This window comes from Filicampus tigris, chromosome 17 (assembly GCF_054856515.1).
Source record: "Filicampus tigris isolate MCC_2025a chromosome 17, RoL_Ftig_1.0, whole genome shotgun sequence".
Taxonomy (NCBI): Eukaryota; Metazoa; Chordata; class Actinopteri; order Syngnathiformes; family Syngnathidae; genus Filicampus; species Filicampus tigris.
Genome location: NC_141233.1, coordinates 8,359,796 through 8,376,615, shown reverse-complemented (window position 1 = coordinate 8,376,615; position 16,820 = coordinate 8,359,796). Strand labels below are relative to the sequence as shown.

General features: G+C 41.2%; 2 protein-coding genes and 1 long non-coding RNA gene across 11 annotated transcripts in view; 1 reads left to right on the top strand and 2 right to left on the bottom strand.

The window, feature by feature from the left end:
- Positions 1 to 16,820, top strand: part of aifm1 (apoptosis inducing factor mitochondrion associated 1) — a 42,987-nt gene that overhangs the window by 909 nt on the left and 25,258 nt on the right. For 2 of the 6 annotated variants that reach the window (XM_086013126.1, XM_086013133.1), the window contains exons 2-4: positions 1,082 to 1,225; positions 1,949 to 2,050; positions 2,773 to 2,821. The gene's annotated coding sequence lies outside the window, so the exon portion shown is untranslated. Of the gene's footprint in view, positions 1 to 1,081; positions 1,226 to 1,948; positions 2,051 to 2,386; positions 2,489 to 2,711; positions 2,822 to 16,820 lie in introns of those variants that run through there. The other 4 variants (XM_086013128.1, XM_086013132.1, XM_086013129.1 and 1 more) reach the window with 4 other exon arrangements.
- LOC147133181 (uncharacterized) lies at positions 808 to 3,030 on the bottom strand. The gene is made up of 3 exons (XR_015081906.1): positions 2,530 to 3,030; positions 1,885 to 2,030; positions 808 to 1,328 (listed from the first exon to the last, which is right to left on the bottom strand). It is a non-coding gene; the product is annotated as an uncharacterized LOC147133181 (long non-coding RNA).
- On the bottom strand, positions 3,189 to 16,296 carry zc3h12b (zinc finger CCCH-type containing 12B). Of its 4 annotated transcripts, none has more exons than XM_086013118.1 (7): positions 15,954 to 16,296; positions 12,317 to 12,414; positions 11,643 to 12,218; positions 11,382 to 11,521; positions 10,919 to 11,153; positions 10,634 to 10,740; positions 3,189 to 10,557 (listed from the first exon to the last, which is right to left on the bottom strand). In XM_086013118.1, the coding sequence occupies exons 2-7, from the start codon at positions 12,343 to 12,345 to the stop codon at positions 9,131 to 9,133; spliced, it is 2,514 nt and encodes an 837-aa protein (XP_085869244.1). In that variant the 5' UTR covers positions 12,346 to 12,414; positions 15,954 to 16,296; the 3' UTR covers positions 3,189 to 9,130. The 4 variants fall into 4 exon arrangements, with proteins under 4 accessions (XP_085869244.1, XP_085869245.1, XP_085869247.1 ...); XM_086013119.1 differs by having other exon boundaries at positions 16,055 to 16,296; XM_086013121.1 differs by having other exon boundaries at positions 11,643 to 12,414.

Genomic DNA, 16,820 nt, shown 5'->3' with positions numbered 1-16,820 from the left:
ACGTTCAATCTCCTGGCTCGGCTCATCCAAGACTTTCTGCTCGTCTTGAGAGCTCTCATTTTAATTATTTCATTTAATAATAACATATTTAGGCTCAATAAAATAACGCCTACCGTTTGTGGGAAGTAACGAAGTACAAATACTTCAAACACCTCAATGAAGTACAAATACGTAGTTACTGTAACTTAAGGAAGTCAACCCCAAAAATGTATTTGCAATATGTTCTATGCAGGCTCACTAGTCTAAACCTCTTATTCTGATTAATATTGTGTTTGTGGAATACGAATTAAGCAGCAAAATCCACATGTTTTTATCCATCTCAAGGGGCGGCCAGTTTGTCACTTTTGTCGACTGAAGATGACATCACAGTCTGAGCAACTGTGATGACAACTGCATAACTCTTATTCCACAAATGCAACATTAATCAGAATGCTGTGGGATCATATACAACAGTAATTGTAAAGAACATATTTGGATTGACTTCCACTTTAAATAGTTTTTTTTTCAGGTAGGTTACAGTCTCTGTACTTTTACTCCCTTTACCTACACGTTCATTATTATTTGTCAAAATAGGTTAATGAGCCTAAAGTGATGGCTCGCTCTCTTTTACGATGCAATGCTTATGGTTGAACATTTTTGGGGTCTCCTCAAACGTGACTATTTTGGAGGTACAATGTTTTGGCCTGAAGCCAGCAATATACTGTCCTTACAAATCATTTCACAGAGCAATTGCTTTTAGGGCACACATTTTGCACATGCCAGAAACAAACACTGACAGACTAGGTGTATTCCAACAAGTTCGCTCGGATGGGGGCCTTTACTGGGGTATCCCGATATGTATTTTTTTTATTTTATTTTTTTACATTATGTTGTCATCCACCAAAGTTGAAAAAAACAACATGCCCATTTTGACAAAGAAGGAAAGAAAATGGATCAACAATTCTTAGTTGTTTCTATGTTTCTGCTCATACTTTGGTCTGACAAAATGGTAAGCTGAACCCAGTTAGCTACAGAGATAAAACATCAGCTAAAAGAGAAGTAACTACCTAAAGTAATAATACTTTTTGTAATGTTTTAACAGGCAGTGGAAAAAATGGGAGTCATTTGCCTTCCCCACGTTACCAAAGCTACTGGAATGACGGAAAAGACGCCAGCAGACGCCACAGCAGAAATGTTCTTGTGGGCCCACAATGTGGTGAGCGGGAGCATGCAGCAGTGAAGAGAGGTAAAATCATTAAAGTTGTGCTTTCATGGCTTCATTTGACCTGCCATATTTTTGTGGAGAACCTTGAAATGGCAAGCCTGATCCATCCAGATTTCTCAAGATCCTATAAGAAGGGATAAATAGTCAGAAGATGTTTCACCACTTTCAAAAACATTCATAGGAGATAACAGCCTCTGGCTTCTTGACTCGTTCTCTTTGGGGATACAGGGGGGATGATTCATGACACCATTTCCTCAGAGCTCGAGAAGCTAAATGATGTCTTTGTACTATTTCTTAACATGCAGCTCACATTGGGGCTATCACACTTCCTCACCACGTGTATAACATTCGATTTTGTAAGAACATAAGCATTCCCCACTTTTGCATACAGTCTAACGGAACAGTTTCTGGAGTGAACAAATACAAAGTGATGTGCAGCACATTTTCAATTAATGATTCGTTAAAAAAACGGTTGAACCTATTTATACTAAATACAATTGAATTAAAAGAGACTATATTATTTTTGCTATTGAAATGAACATATTACATATTTTACACACATACACATTTTTTTCAACGTTCTGGGGAGGGGGAGAAGGGAGGCCCCCCATCTAGGAATGACCAGATCCATTTGTACGTTTTAACAATGAAATGTGGCCGTTGAGAAAAACTTTGCCGACCCCTGTTTCAGATACAGCACTAGAAGACTTGTTCATTTTCCAATGTCTGCCTTGTGACTGACAGGCTGTCCAGGGTGTGTCCTCTACTCTTGCCCAATGTCAGCTGGGACAGGCTCCAGATCTGCGTAACGTCCACAATCCATTTGCTGCAGATAAGGGATGAAAGGTGAATAACACAATGCCGAGGTGAAATTCTGCCAGCATTAAAATGTGGGGCTTTAAAAAGTAACCAACTCAAATGCCTTTGTGTTGACTCACTGAGTTACATTCTCATGAGTTACACCTCTAGGGTAAGATGACCTCCTGTGGAGTGTTTTCACCAAATGAGAAACTTACTGAAGCTCAATCACATTCTTTAGCATCCAAGAGTAAGACAAAGAAAGCAAGAGAATGCTCAGTCTGACTGCGCCAGTCGACTGCTAAGCTATCCTAATGCCATGCATAACTTCTGCCAGCAGAGGGTGCTCGAGCTCAAATATTGGCGTAAAGGGAAGTTAAGCGTCCCTAAATCTGTATAGCTAAATGACAGAAAGCGCTCTTGATATGTTTAAGTGTCTTCACTTTAGAAACAGTTTGCTATTATTTGCACAACCAGAGCCTGAAGGCAAGTATGCCACAAAGGGCACAGATTTCTCCCGATCTTACCTTGTAGATCTAGGCAAGTTATTTTCGAGGCTAGTAATTTTCTACCATTAGTGGTTTGCTAGGTGGGAACCCTCCACCCTCCAAGATAGTAAACATTACAGGTGGTCAGACAGTAGACCTTCAACTATCTTGTTTGATTGGAATGAAAGAAAGAAGCCTATGTGATGTCCATATTTAAATATCAAAGCCTATAGTGCTGCTATTATCTGGCTAACTGCCATGTTTGTGCATGTGTGTGTACAGAGATGGAGCCTCACGGAATGAATTTTCGGCAAACCAGAGCCAGGTTGAGGTAAGAGTGTTATATCAAATGGTCTATCCTTCTAGAATGATGTAAGTTGGCCAATTTGTCGGTTTCTATATTTTATTAGATATAAAAGACATTACGTCGTTATCTTCCTTTTGGTTGATGGTACACAGATAGTGAGACAGACAGAGCAGGAAGAAGACCTCATATTAATAATTTTTGTCTTTTTTTTTTTACTTACTTTACTTATTCTTTTTTTACTTACCCATAGACTGCGTCCTGCGCACGTTTTTAGGACTCGTACATAACCTGTAACGGTTCACAGCAAAAGTGTTTGTTGTGCTTCTTCCACGCCAAACTCACCCATTCCCCCCAAAGTGTTTTGATGACTAAAAGAGGAGATAGCACAGTATGAACATAATGTAGCTTTATTAATGGTGAGAAACACATGTCATTAAGACTTACATTTTGTTTGAGCCCACAGTCTCAAATAGTCTAGTTTGGTCTACAAAAAAAGCAATGCTTTCCAGTCAGTGTGGATTACAATACTGCAGATAAACACAACACAAAAAGCTTGCTTCAATGTTTCCCTTTTTACACTGCAGACACTACAGTCCACTCACACCACTTTAGAAAAGTCACCAGTACAACTCACTGTTTTTGAACCATGTGATTTTGAATGTTAGCGGGGTTAAACCTGAGTATTCCACTGTCAATATGTACAGCCATGTTAATGGGCACACCTCAAGTACTGACATTCTGCATAACAAGTCTGTCCATCTGGGAGTATGCTGGCATCAAGCGTCATGGGTACACACGTAGTGTGAATGTGTGTTTGAACCACTAATCGTAATGTGTACAATAAAAAAAAAACTTTGGTTTTCATCTCATCCATTAACATGCTATTCAACACATAACTTCAAAATAGCATAAGTCCAATTTCCAAAGGGTGCCCGCCGAAAGTACATAAAAACAGCAAAATTATCCATTTACACTACTTCAATATCATATTGCAGTGGTTAAAATAACAACAAATAGCACACATCTGTTTGTCAACATTGTTTAGTCATTCAACCACCTGCCAAACATTCCACTAAATTCCAGTTTGAAGAGAAAAAAATAATTTAAAAAAAACATTAAACATCAATGCACAAATGATTAAAAACTGGCACGGTGCTATCATTTAGTTTTTAGTAAAAGTACTCTTTAAAGCAGATTAGTTTAGTGCGTAACAATGTGTGTGTTGAACCATTGTGTGTGTGTTTTTAAAACACCCAAATATGCTAAGGTTTTATACAAGGCAAAACAAACAAATCAAGAGAAAATAAGCACAGGTTACTACAACATTCAAGTGAATTGAAGTAATGTTTTACATTTACACATTAAATCCTATCCACAGGAACACGTAAGTATGTACAGCGAGGGTATGATGCTTAGTGCCGCACAGTTTTGTCTTGCTGCGCACTTGACCAAGCACATCAAAGTCCCAGGAAATTAACTACTGTACCCAATAAAACATAGTACATACCTATGGGCTACTCCCAGTGACACACAGTGTCACACACATTAGGCATTTCCCCCCTTTATTTAAATAAAACTATTTTCATAATATACATTTGATATTTAGTTTACATTCAAGGTAGAGATACAATTTGTATCAACAAGTAAAAGTCAATTCTAGACATTTGTGGCTTGGTTGTTTGCGGCACTTACAAAAGAAGGGGGCGGGGTCACTGAACTATGATGAGAAACGCTTTTTCACAAAGCTGTCTCATTGGATAGCGTTTCTGTTGGGACTTTTTGCCTCTCAGGTGGTTTGTGGACAGAGTGAAGCGTTTGTTACAGATCAGGTTAGCTGTCTTTTAATGTGTGTTCCGGTAGTTCAAATTCAGAAAATCACTAATCAGGTTTTGTGTACTGATATAATGTCCATTTACGTATAGAAACTTGCCTCTGGTGGAATTTGCAGCGCCCGAAATGAATTACTCTCTGCATTTGAGTACAAAATGAATCCCAGGCTTCTAATAAAATACAATAATTCCGCTTTCATTTGAGTTGAGCTGTGTTGTATCTTGAGATCTCTCAGTCACTGAAACACTAATAATGATAGTTCTTTTTTTTTCCTTCACACCAAGAACATTTTCTTGAAATCTGTGACAATATAAGTAGCTTGAGGGGGGGGAGGAGGATGGCACGCAAACGTTGAGCCAAATGCCAGAAACAACGGTGACAGCAGCCTTGCAATCGGATTGTTTCATATGAAGAAACATTTAGGCAGTTTGTTTTCACCTTCTCATGAACAGACAGCTGGCCTAAAGTGGCCTTGTCTTTTTTCATGAAAAAAAAAACAAAGTCAGTAGAGCCCAAAAAAATCATTTGGGCTATACACATTCATTTTTTTCCCTTTTTGGATGTTTATACACGCTAGTTTTAACTAACATTTGAGAGAAATCTATATTTTTGAAGAATCACCATTGAGAAAAATAATCTAGCTCCCATAAATTCCCAATCAAAGAGTAATACCACTGAATGTTGAAAATCTGTGTGGCCATTTGTCATCTTGAACTTCCGTTATAGATGTCACTTGCACTTTTTTAAGAACGACTTGTTGCTCAGTCAGGTGATCATGCAGATTCACTCAAGTGGCATTTCCCTTTACAGTGATCCCTCGCTACTTCGCGCTTCAACTTTCGCGCCCTCGGTGCATCGCAGATTTTTCAGAAGGATAATTTAAAATGAAACAACACAGCCATATCGGGAGCTCTTTTGCAGAAAGACACTTTGTTTCAAAGATATGAGTTGACTCTGAGGCTTTGTACATACCCGCAGGCACTCATAAAAGGCGGTGACTGGTTCCCAGCACGAGATCGACCAACGAGAGTACAAGTGGATTTACTTTTTCCACACACTGTCCCGTGCGTGATCTGACTGGGTGCACATCATCGCAGCCTCTCGCGTCGTCTCGTCCACTATTCAAAAGTGCCGTTGATTTAGTCAGAGTCAGCCGGATACTTTCTCATCCGTATTTGTAATGATGTGTTTGCTCTAATAAAGTTTTGTAAAAATCGAATAGTACAGTACAACAGCTGTGTTTATAAGTCGTGAGCGCAGCGCGCTCCTGGCCGGCCAGCGGTACGGGCGACTTAGACATCGCCAAATAAAGTGTGACAGTGTTTGTTAGTTTTGTCTTAGGTTGTCTTAAAACAGCTCACCTTAACTACAATCCCGCGTTGCATTTTATCCAAAGGACTTTATTGATGTTATTGTGCAAAGATAGTTCATGCGTGATCCCTAGCCGGCAAGAAGAAGCAGCCGCCATTTTACTTTCACTTTTCACGACGACGACAAGCGTTTTAAAGAGCAGGATTGGATAAATTACACTATGGCATTCTAGTTAAGGTAATACAATTGTATGATAAAAATTTATCCGTTAACGTAGTTTTTAGCGAACGTTCCGTCGTGATCGTCAGCTGCCGTGGTTGAAGCTCATGTTCCTCTCACCGCCTACAGCTTGGTACTGTATTTGTATTCTTCATTTTGCATTTTTATAGTTAAATTGATTGTTTAACAAGTATTTAGAAGTGTGGGAACCATGTCGGGGATCGCAGCAGCGTAACAGTGGCGCAAATCCCCCCCAAAATAAAACGGTACAATAAATATCATATAAAATAATAATAATAATCATAATAATAAGTCCGATGCTACTTTGCGGTTTTTCACCTATCGCGCCGGGTTCTGTCCCCCCATCAACCGCGATGAATGAGGGATCACTGTAAATGCATTCAAATCATCACCTTGCACTGTGTGGCCCTTTGTCACCATGACCTTCCGTTACAGATGTCACTTGTAACTTTTTAAGAACGATTGAACGCTCAGTCAGGTGATCATACAGATTCAATCAAGTGGTATTTCCCTTTAAATGCATTCAAATCATCACCTTGCAGTTGGGCTAGCTTTATACGATACCTGTATTTTGGTTTCTCTCAGAATCGAGTTTTTGTGAAAAATATACTCCAAAATGTACACTCCAGTATTTTACACTATCGCTGTATCAGTGATATCAGTCAGTATCACTAGGCCTACACTTAGCTTAACGATTACGATTACTTTGAATGCTGACATCAACACATCAGCGTCATATAAAGCCACCCAAAAGACCCAATTTTAAACTCAAGGTGCATACTTTCAACATACATATACAAAGTTTTACAATGCAGTTTTCACCCTGCAACTTTATATACATGTACAAGTTTTCACAAAATATATCGCTATTAGAAGAGAATAGACTCTTGCCAGCAGTAACCACTGGTTTTTGGCCAGTGAAGTGAAAAAGTGAAAGCATCCTGAGAGCAATGTGCTGCAAGGCACAGCCAAACTGTATTTGAGCCATCCACTCTCTCAATAAAAGTCAAACATCATACTAAACATGCTTTCTTGCATTCACGTCAGTTGTTTTTCTCAACAATACAACCGCTCCTATTTAACCTTGCAGGCCTAATACTCATGGATGGATTTTTAATCTATCCATCTCAATATAAGAAAACTGTGTGCAAACTCTTGACGGTAAACATTTTTTCCCCAGTAATCATTTTACTGTAGATGCGTTGTGATCGTCCCAATTCATACAGATTTATCGTCATCTCAGAGTCGTATGTTCACTGCATCTGATTAGCAACTTTGCAGTTTTTTTTTTTTTTTTTAATGCGCTGACTGACTTTAAAAGTAAATTCTAAGCGGGCTTGGAAACACCTCAAGAATTGTCTTCAAGCCAAGCCAAAGCCCAACAGAAATAAAAGCCGTCTCTTGTCTTGTGCGTCTCAGTGTAAAGCCAGTCCATTTAAGTGCATGTAAAAGTAGTCTTTGATACAAATGAGCGGCAAACAGCTCCACTGATAACTTGAAGGAGTTCAGACGAGACCCCTTTTTTTTGGGGGGGGGGGGGGGGGGGGGGATAATCATTTATACATGTAGCCTGGGAATAAATTAAAAATAGAATTAAAACAAGTGATAGTGTGATAACATTGTATTTCTGATGGGTCACTGCTAGGTTTGGAATACCCAAGTTTAAGAATACTTTTTAATTTATACTACAGAAATAGAGCTAATTAAAAAAAAATCAGAGTGCTGTCTAAAAGCCTAAGATACATAGAAAGCGCTACATATAAAGTATACTATATACTATTTTTACAGGAAATCTGACAAAAATATACATGACAGTTGGAAATGAGGAATAATTCCAATTAGGTGAAGCAAAACGTAATTTAACGTCAGAATAATAACCGCGTTCTTTGTTTTTTTTTTGGCATTATTTAGCAGCTTATAAATGACTGAAATAATGGCTTTTGTGTGATTTATATGTACTGTACATATAGACATGTGCACCTGTATACAAGACAAATCTCTTTTGGCTTGCTTTGTGCACTGTCAAATTCTACCAAAATAGTAGCTTTGTGAGACTGAGAAAATAGATCTCTTTCCAGACTGAGATAGTGCTTTAGGTTTGAAAGTAGGAGGCTTCAACGACAAAGACGTTCATTGAAGAAGACTAAAGCGTGAGGTCATTCAGATATAAGGCCATTAAATATACCGGTAGTTCATGCTCGGAGGTATGTGTGTACCTCCCTCTTACTCGTCTTAGAAAGAAATGCACAAAAAAACAAATCACCACAGTTATTTACAGCAGAGGCAATGCTCAAAGAAAGTTATTGATAGTTGCACTGCACCACAAACATTTGGGATGCCTTTCACAGCACATCCACATGACCTGAACAGGAACATCGTACAAGCTATGTGGCTAAAACCATGTAGTTCATAAAATTAATCTAAATGCTGAAAAGCAGCAACTGACTTGTATTGAAAGCAGGAGGGCCAGGTTTGGTCACTTCTTGAAATCGGATGGTGACCAAATCTTGGCTAACAGCCAATAAAAAGACATTGCAGGGGAAAAAAAATCCTTATTTGACAGTCGATGCAATTTCAGATGTTGAAGGGAAACTCGGCTCCTGGTCAGGTAGGATCGATGTGTTATGAAACACATACAGTAGTTAAGTTTCATTTTACAAATGCACCACACCTCATATGTGTAGCCTGCTGTGTGAAACATCTTACAATTGTACTTAAAAAACGTCAGACAAACTTCATCTATGCTGTTGACTTAATGTCATCTTGCTGATGGGAAACCAGAGTGCTGGGTTTTGCACCAGAGACATTAAAAAAATAACTCCTGAGGGCAAATGTTGCACATTTGGCAACATTTAGCAAGTGCTTGTTTACAACCAAAACACTTCAATCTCTTGACTAAATTTCCACCTTAATCATCTTATTTTTTTTAATAAAAAAAAAAAAAGTGCGCCCTCAGTGACAAGACCTCAAATTTGTAACAATGACAGCTGCCAGTTGTTGGGGGTCTGTCAAATGAGGGTTCTTCTCCATCACCGAATGGACCACATAAGCAGGAAAAATGTTGCAAAGGTTCCGATATGTTTGATATTGGTGCTCTGGGATGACATACCGTTCTTGGTGTTCGGCTGTCGGCGGGGCCTCCCACGGCGAGTTCCAAATTTGCTCCATTTTGTCAGGCATGCTGCGGACCATGACCCGCTCACAACACGGCATCAGGCTGTTGCTCAGCGGGTACGAGTGGTACCCGTAAGACTCGTTCCCGCAGGGCAGGGGGTCCCAGCTCGCGTGCTGCTCACGGCACAGCGGCGGTCGCCTCTGTCTCATCGGGTTGCTGTCGTACAACCTGGAATCGGATATGCTGTCCATGCGAGTCATGCCGAGGGACCGCGTCGGCTGCGAGGACAGCGGCGGCAGGACGTTCTGAGCGATGGGGTAGTCTCCGGGGCAGCTCGACCTGGCGCCCACTGCGACGTGCTGGATGTGCGGGGCCAGATGAGGTGCGGGCTGCTTACGGGGACCCTGCTTGGGCTCCTCCGGCCCGTAACTCTGCACCCTAGTGAGCGCTTCGTGTCGGAAGCCGTGGGGGAAAGTCTGCATTCTCCCTGTTGCCGGAGACTGCTGCTGGCCCTTCATGCTCTCCTCCAGGCTCCCGTCCATAGAGCTGGGGTACATGTCGCCGTAGGAGGAGAACGAGTCGCTGTTGGAGTGGCTGAGGCAGGACTCGGGGCAGTGGCTGCGAGTTCTCTGGCACACAACGTGCTCGTGCTCCATGCTACAGAAACTGTCGACGTTGTGCATACTGCTCATGCTCATGTTTGAAAAGTCACTGTGCAGTGAATAATAGCCGTGGTCGCTGACCGAGTCGTACTTTGGGAACTGCTCACTATACGTGACAGAAGCGCCGTGACTGTTGGTTACCAAAATGGGAGGGTACTGTACACTAGACATGTGCTCCAGTGAACTATGGGAGAACTGCAAAGAACCTGGCACCGGGCTGCTCGCGGATCGCGTGTTCAAGGCCCCGGCTGCGTGGCTCTTGGCGGGCTGCATGGTGGGCACGCTGAGAGCAGTCACAAGGGAAGGCACTGAATTTGTGTCAGACTTCCTCACAACGGACAGGCTTTCTGGTGACTCGCAGGCCACCGAGCGGATACTCGGGTCCGACTGGCGTTTGGGCGCCACGCGCTTGACTTCAGAGTTGCTGTCCCTGTTCACAATCGCCGCACCGGTGCCGCATTTCGCTATGGCTCCCTCGCTCATCGTCTTCACTGCAGACAGTTTGGCGAAGGCCCGCAGTTCATCGGCCACCGACCGCAGCGGTTGGTTGACACGCTCCGGGTGATAGTATTTGCACTTGTGTCCATATGTGCACTTTTTGCCTTTTTAAGGAAAGAACATATCAAGTCAGCAACATTGAAGAATTGAAACAAACAAACAAAAAAGTGACTCACTCACCATAGGGGCAAGGTTGTTTTTTATGCTCCGGGACAACAGGACGCTTGCGAAGGAAATTTTCCAAGCTTGGACCATGTCTTCCCAGTGGGTCATCAGGTGGCATAAATCTGAATACATGAACATGTTTAAATAATACATTCGCCAATTAAATAGCGAAGGCTGTAATCTTCATTTTTTTTTTTTAATTTTAATAGCACCATTTGAGGCTGCAATTTATGGTGTAGCATCGCTGTATGAGTTTTGCCAATTATATGATTTAGTGTTGACAAAAGCCTGCGTCCTTACTTGTCATTGACGAATGAATACATTAGGAGACGTTCCTCGATGAACTTCTTCCACTCTGGTTTTTCATTTTGCAAGTCTCTGTAGTTGTCATTTGACACAATAATTCCATCAGAATCAAAAGCCAGCTTCACTATGAAGCGATCATCATAGCACACCACCCTTCTGCCTTGGACCCTCCGAGATGGGGTGAAAACCAGGATCTTCTCTTTTTCTAGCTTGCGTAATATTTCTTGATCTGTGAGGGAAACACGGTTTTAGCCGGCTACGGATGCGCCGAAACACTGCCTGGGCGCATATAATACGTTTTGTAGTTTTAAGACTGCTGACAACTGACATTCATTTACATATTGGGCAACCTTTAGCAACTAATCTTCAACTCCCGCATTTATTGGCTCTTAGTTTTACAATGCCCTTTATTGCAGTATTACGTGCACTGGCAATAGTCGAAAAATTGCTTTGGTACCTGTAATGAGGGCATCGGGCCTTGACTGTTCCTTTCTCCATGCTGGGACAAACACAGTTATGTCTTTGTGCCCCTTTTCTTGGAACCATTCGACAGCAAGTTGGATACCACGGCAAGAGAAAACCTCTTTGTTTCCATGGCTGAAAACAAAGATATAGTGAACTCCCACGATAGAGAAAGCATTTTAAAAACAAACTACTTTCATCCCTCTCGTGCTGCTTTCAACGCATTTAAACTGACTAAAAGCTGTTAGCATCTTACCTCATTGCCACATTTGACCCATCAATGACAATAGGCCTGAGGTTATCATAAGGGTCCACAGATTCCTCTTCCACAGACACCTCTGGACTAACAGTCTCTTTAACGCACGGTGTAAGTGATAGCGACGCGGCCGCAGTGCTGCAAGGTTGACTTTCAGGCTCCACTTTGTTTCCCAGCCTTACGAGCTCAGCAAGAATGTCATTAATGAGAGCGGTTGCCCCCAATTTATTGAGCACCATCTCCACCTGCTCTCCAGAGTAGCCCAGCTTCAACGCAAAGTCCATTTTTGTCTGGTACTCCCTCTCACTGGCCGCTTTGATCGCTGGCCCCGTGCTGGTCTCATCCTCACGGGAATCTTGCACCGTGCTACTCTGGGAAAAACTGGGCTGGTCGAGGCACGGAGAACGACACAGCTGCCGATGGGGCTTTGTCACCGCCAAGGGCTCCCACGTCTTACAGCTGCTGTTCACCTGAGCCTTCGGGCGCTGCTGCTCCTCAGCGTCACTTTCCGAGCTGCTGCCGTCCTCGGGCTCATCGGTGGCATGCCGGTCCCTGCTCGAGTCAATGTTCTCCTCCCTGCATGGGTGCTTTTCCATTTTGAGCCTCTCCAACGCAGAACATACTGTCACGTTTGCCTCAACACTTCGGATTTATGCCCCATGCTTCTTCCTCACCTCAGCTGCAACCAGCGAATCTCATTCATTGCTTGACTTTCAACACTCCTCGAGTCGGACTGAAGGATTACACTCTTCCCTGTGTGAGCTACTTAAACCTGGAAAAAAAAAAAAAAAAAAAGATGAATATTTGTTATACAATGGGACGTGATAATGTTTACACCACCAAAACCCGTAGATACAGACATTATACCTAAAAAAAACAAAATTGCCTTAAAAGTTGCAGAAAAATATCATCATGTCGTACAGTCAACATGTGCCACATAGGTTTATAATTGCCGATAGATGCTTGTAGTTGACTTTTTAAGCAAATTAAAATTATTTTTCATTCAAATCCAGAATAGGTAAAAAAAACAAAAAATCTACAAAAAGATTAATTCACAAGAATCTGTGGAACAGTAGCCCAAAAATCCAAATGTTGTAACACAACCTAGCTTCCACTTATTCACAGTGTTCAGGATTCAATATGCATCACCAACAGTGTTGCATTAATGAACATGTTTCTCTTGTCGTTGGTATGCAGCGAGAATATTACCAATGGACCAAATGACGAAAATATGAATATTCAGAAAGCGACACCACCACCATTGTGCATCTGATCTGTCTTAAAGCCATGCAAACCTTTTGGACGATTTCACTTTTCAAATCTAGGTAATGTATTGCGAATTACATCATACAGTTTGAATTCATACATGTGTGCGAATTACATAATACAGTTTGAATTCATACATGTGCAGTACAATAACAACAGCAAAATCAGCCAACCGGTGTCACGATTCGCCTCCCTGTAGATAAGGGAAAGAAAGAGAATAATGAAACCGACCGCAAATATCTATGTGGCTTTCCTCTTCCTGCAGTCTATCGGATTTTAAATAATACAAAAAAGCCGGCACGGTCTGTTAATGTACTGCAGAACAGTCCTCGCCTTGAAGCACAAAAGCAACATTGAAGGTAGACACGGATGAGTGCATAGAACCTGAGACAATGTGGGCTGATCAGTGCATCAGTGTGCCGCCAGCTCTCTCAGAGAGTGAACATTGCTTGGCAACTAATCTGTTATGGTCAATGAGTGGACACCTTAAAGTATAAAATATGTTTTGTTTAACACAAAAATCAAAATATCTTCGTAAAGAGACAGTTTAGGTGGAGAGCAGATACAATACTGCCACATTCAAGAGGCGCAGCCCATGATGTGTGTTGCCTAGCAACAGAGCCGTGTCATCAGCTTACTCCTTTTTACAAGTCACGACTAAAGCAAACACAGCTCATCATCTCTCTTCAGGCAGCCAGTAAATGCACAACACTTACAAAAACACAACTCTTTGCACTGCAACTCTTGAGGCATTGTACTCCTTAATAAAAATGGACTTTACTCCACAGACCTCTGTCTCAATTTCAATAGAGCATAATCTAAATGACATAAGATGTTCAGTAACAGTAAATATAAACCGTTCCAGAAAATGCAGACGGTAGTGAAGTTTATAAGCTTTGCATTTCTTTGAAGATGTCATCATTTCAGTTTTTCTGGTCAACTTAAATGTAAATTGTAAATAAATACACATCTATTAAGTGCACTGCTTGTTCCAACAAGCTAAGGAAGGGTGCCATTTAGGTTTTGTAATGAGGGTAAAATCATTCAAGTTATTTTTCTGTAGAAACAGATGGTTTCATTTGGTGGTTTGTTTGGCATTGGCTGGGATCAGATATTTACATTTGATAAATGAGTTTACAGGCACACCAGTGATGAGAGACAACATACAAAGCCAGTTAAGTAAATCTGATGCAACCAATGCATATATTTATAGTCTGTTAGAGTATGCGATCAATTTACTACATCTTTTTGGGCACCATGACCTCGCTACTTCTCAGTAACACAACTGTAGCGTAAACTTTGTGACAAGACACAAGCTGACAGTCCACTGATGGCCTTTTAGGGTGACATGGTTATAAGTTAAATGGAGCACAGCAATCTAATCATTTACCTTTCTGATTCACAAGTTTGTATTTTACAAGGCAAAGGACCATCTGTTTATGCACGTGTTAATTCTGTTACATGGCAACAAGAGAAGAGGTCCGTGAAGAGGTCCTTGAGGCCATCCTGTACCCCGTCTATATTTGGAATCATTACATAGTAAATTAGGTATTTGTAGTACTGTTTTAGTAGTGAGTACAGGTTATCCCCGATATACTGTGGTGGCCTCAGTGTATCCCACATTGCATCTTGAAAAGTAGAGAACGTATGGTAACTGGAAAAGCAAAGCAGGCGTAACATTCCCAAAGTCCTTTGTTTGTATTGTTTTGTATAAGATACATGCCATTCAACACATAAAATTATATAAATAATTTTTAAATATTTAATTTGGAAGGTCCATCAGCTGACACTGATGTACGTTGCGATTATGTGAGAGCAATGGCACAATTAACTTAGTGCCCCAGTAGTGTTCAAAAAGTACTTAGACTTATGAGTGAACTACATAGTGCACACGTAATAACCCCTATATAACGATTAGGGTGTAGGGAATGATTGAATGATTCTGAACACGACTGGTATGTACTCTCAATTTGGGTGATTTTATTGCAGCACTCGTTTGACATCTTGAAATTAAGGTTGGGAAAAATGTAAGCCTTTTAAACTATTTTGCAGTAAGTTGAACATTTGGTAGCAATTCAAGAACATGTTAACTGCAGTGTATCAAAAGCAAAGGCATGGGTCTAATATTTTGGTACACAACTGGAAACCACAACCACAATAATGAACATACTCTCAAATTAATACTTCTGACAGTATCATGCAAAACTTACCAAGTCATCATCCAATCACATTATGCTCTCTTCAACTTTGCAATTACGCTGCCTAAATTATTGTGTGACTAATTTGTGTGTCGATGTGTGTCGATTCAATCACATTTAAAGCCAGGATGATGGACATATTTGGTTTTCGTAGAGAGATTTAAAGTTCTAGATTCCACTTAATGACACACTTACCGAATATTGATAAACTAGTGGTGTAAAGATTTTCAATGAGTCACGGCTTGTACTTTAAATAGAAACTTCGGTTACTTTGATAGCACTGATTTTCAAACGTGTTACGATGAAATGCACGTCAATATCAACGTTGTATCATGTCATCCTTAACAAGAACATCGCGCCTTTAAATAGATGGTAACCAACACAACACCACAGGAGAGCACATATTTTTACTTAAGAGATTATTTTAGCGCTATTACACGGGATGTCAAATCGGCGACCTTTGCACACGAGTAATCGCTTAAACATCACTTAGGCCCCGAGTTAGCACAGGCTGACGAAGCTGCTCTGTGGTTACTTAGCCAGCTGGAGTCAACATGTTAGCAACATCCACTAACCAGGTTAGCTTTCTTAGCTACGTCTAGATTGGCTAATGGCTAAAAAGTAGGACGGTGGGCAGCCACCAGGAGTTTATAGTTTAACTCTCCACCACAACAGGCAGTCTGTGTCTGCATTTAGTTAACGGGAGCTAAAAATCACATCAGCCAATGAATAGCTCCAGATGCTAACTTTGACATATACGCTTGCGAGCGTGTGTTAGCTTTTAGCTGACATGCGCGTGCTGGCATTTTCTTATAACTTGAGATAAAGTTAAATTAAAAAATCTTACACTGAAGATGAAGTTACGGCGACACCAACGAGGCTTGTGCGTGTGGAAGAGAGTGCACGTAAATCGGGGCGAGCGTTGCCATGCAGCAATAGCAGTCTCACCATGTTGCTGTCATCCTCCTCGCCCGCTCCACGGATGTTTGGCTGCCATTGGCGCTGCTGTGCTGTCGCAGTTTGCTCAAGGTTGCTAGATCACGAGAGGATGCTCGCTGATGACACCCCAGCGCACCCCTTCCACATTGAAACATCGCCAAAATGCCCTGTGCGCTTATTAAGGGCACAATTAACTTTTGCAACTTAAATTGTGATGCACAAAAGCATTTGATCTTACCTAGACCTGTACCTATCGCTCGCTGCAATTCAATTGTGGGCTGTGCTGTCATGTACTGTACTTTAATACGATCGGCCACTAAATTAGGTACACTGTAACATCCATTTAATCCAATGTTTCCCAGCCTTTATTGGCACTTGTTTTAACATTACACAAACCTCACGACACACCACCAAACAAAACTGTTACAAAAAGTAGTTAGTGCGTGAAATGAACCCCCGCATATTCTGTTTGGCATTCTCAAAATGTGTTTGTTTTGCTCAGAGCAAAGAAATAAAATTGCTATGGCGCCATCTTTGTGCTGAGGTTAGTTGAGGAGCTTCATTTAGACAAAAGGAGTAGTTATTTGCTGCCCTCTTTTGGCATCTATAGGCAACTAAAGTACAGTATAAACAGTATACACTGTATATAATAAGGGATGGTGTCAATTACTCAGGTTTGAACTATTCCTGTCGGGACTCAGCTCCTATCACAGAAAGTACTACAGTAACTATAACAAAAAGCCTATCTCAGTCAAGATTAATCACTTCCACATAC

Excerpts from the sequence above, each read along its gene's own strand:
- zc3h12b (XM_086013118.1), bottom strand. The coding sequence starts at position 12,345 with ATGAATGAGATTCGCTGGTTGCAGCTGAG. Across the intron at positions 12,219-12,316 it reads ATTCGCTGGTTGCAGCTGAG|GGAGGAGAACATTGACTCGA; the intron begins GTGAGGAAGAAG and ends GCACCCATGCAG. Across the intron at positions 11,522-11,642 it reads GGGTCAAATGTGGCAATGAG|CCATGGAAACAAAGAGGTTT; the intron begins GTAAGATGCTAA and ends CTTTGTTTTCAG.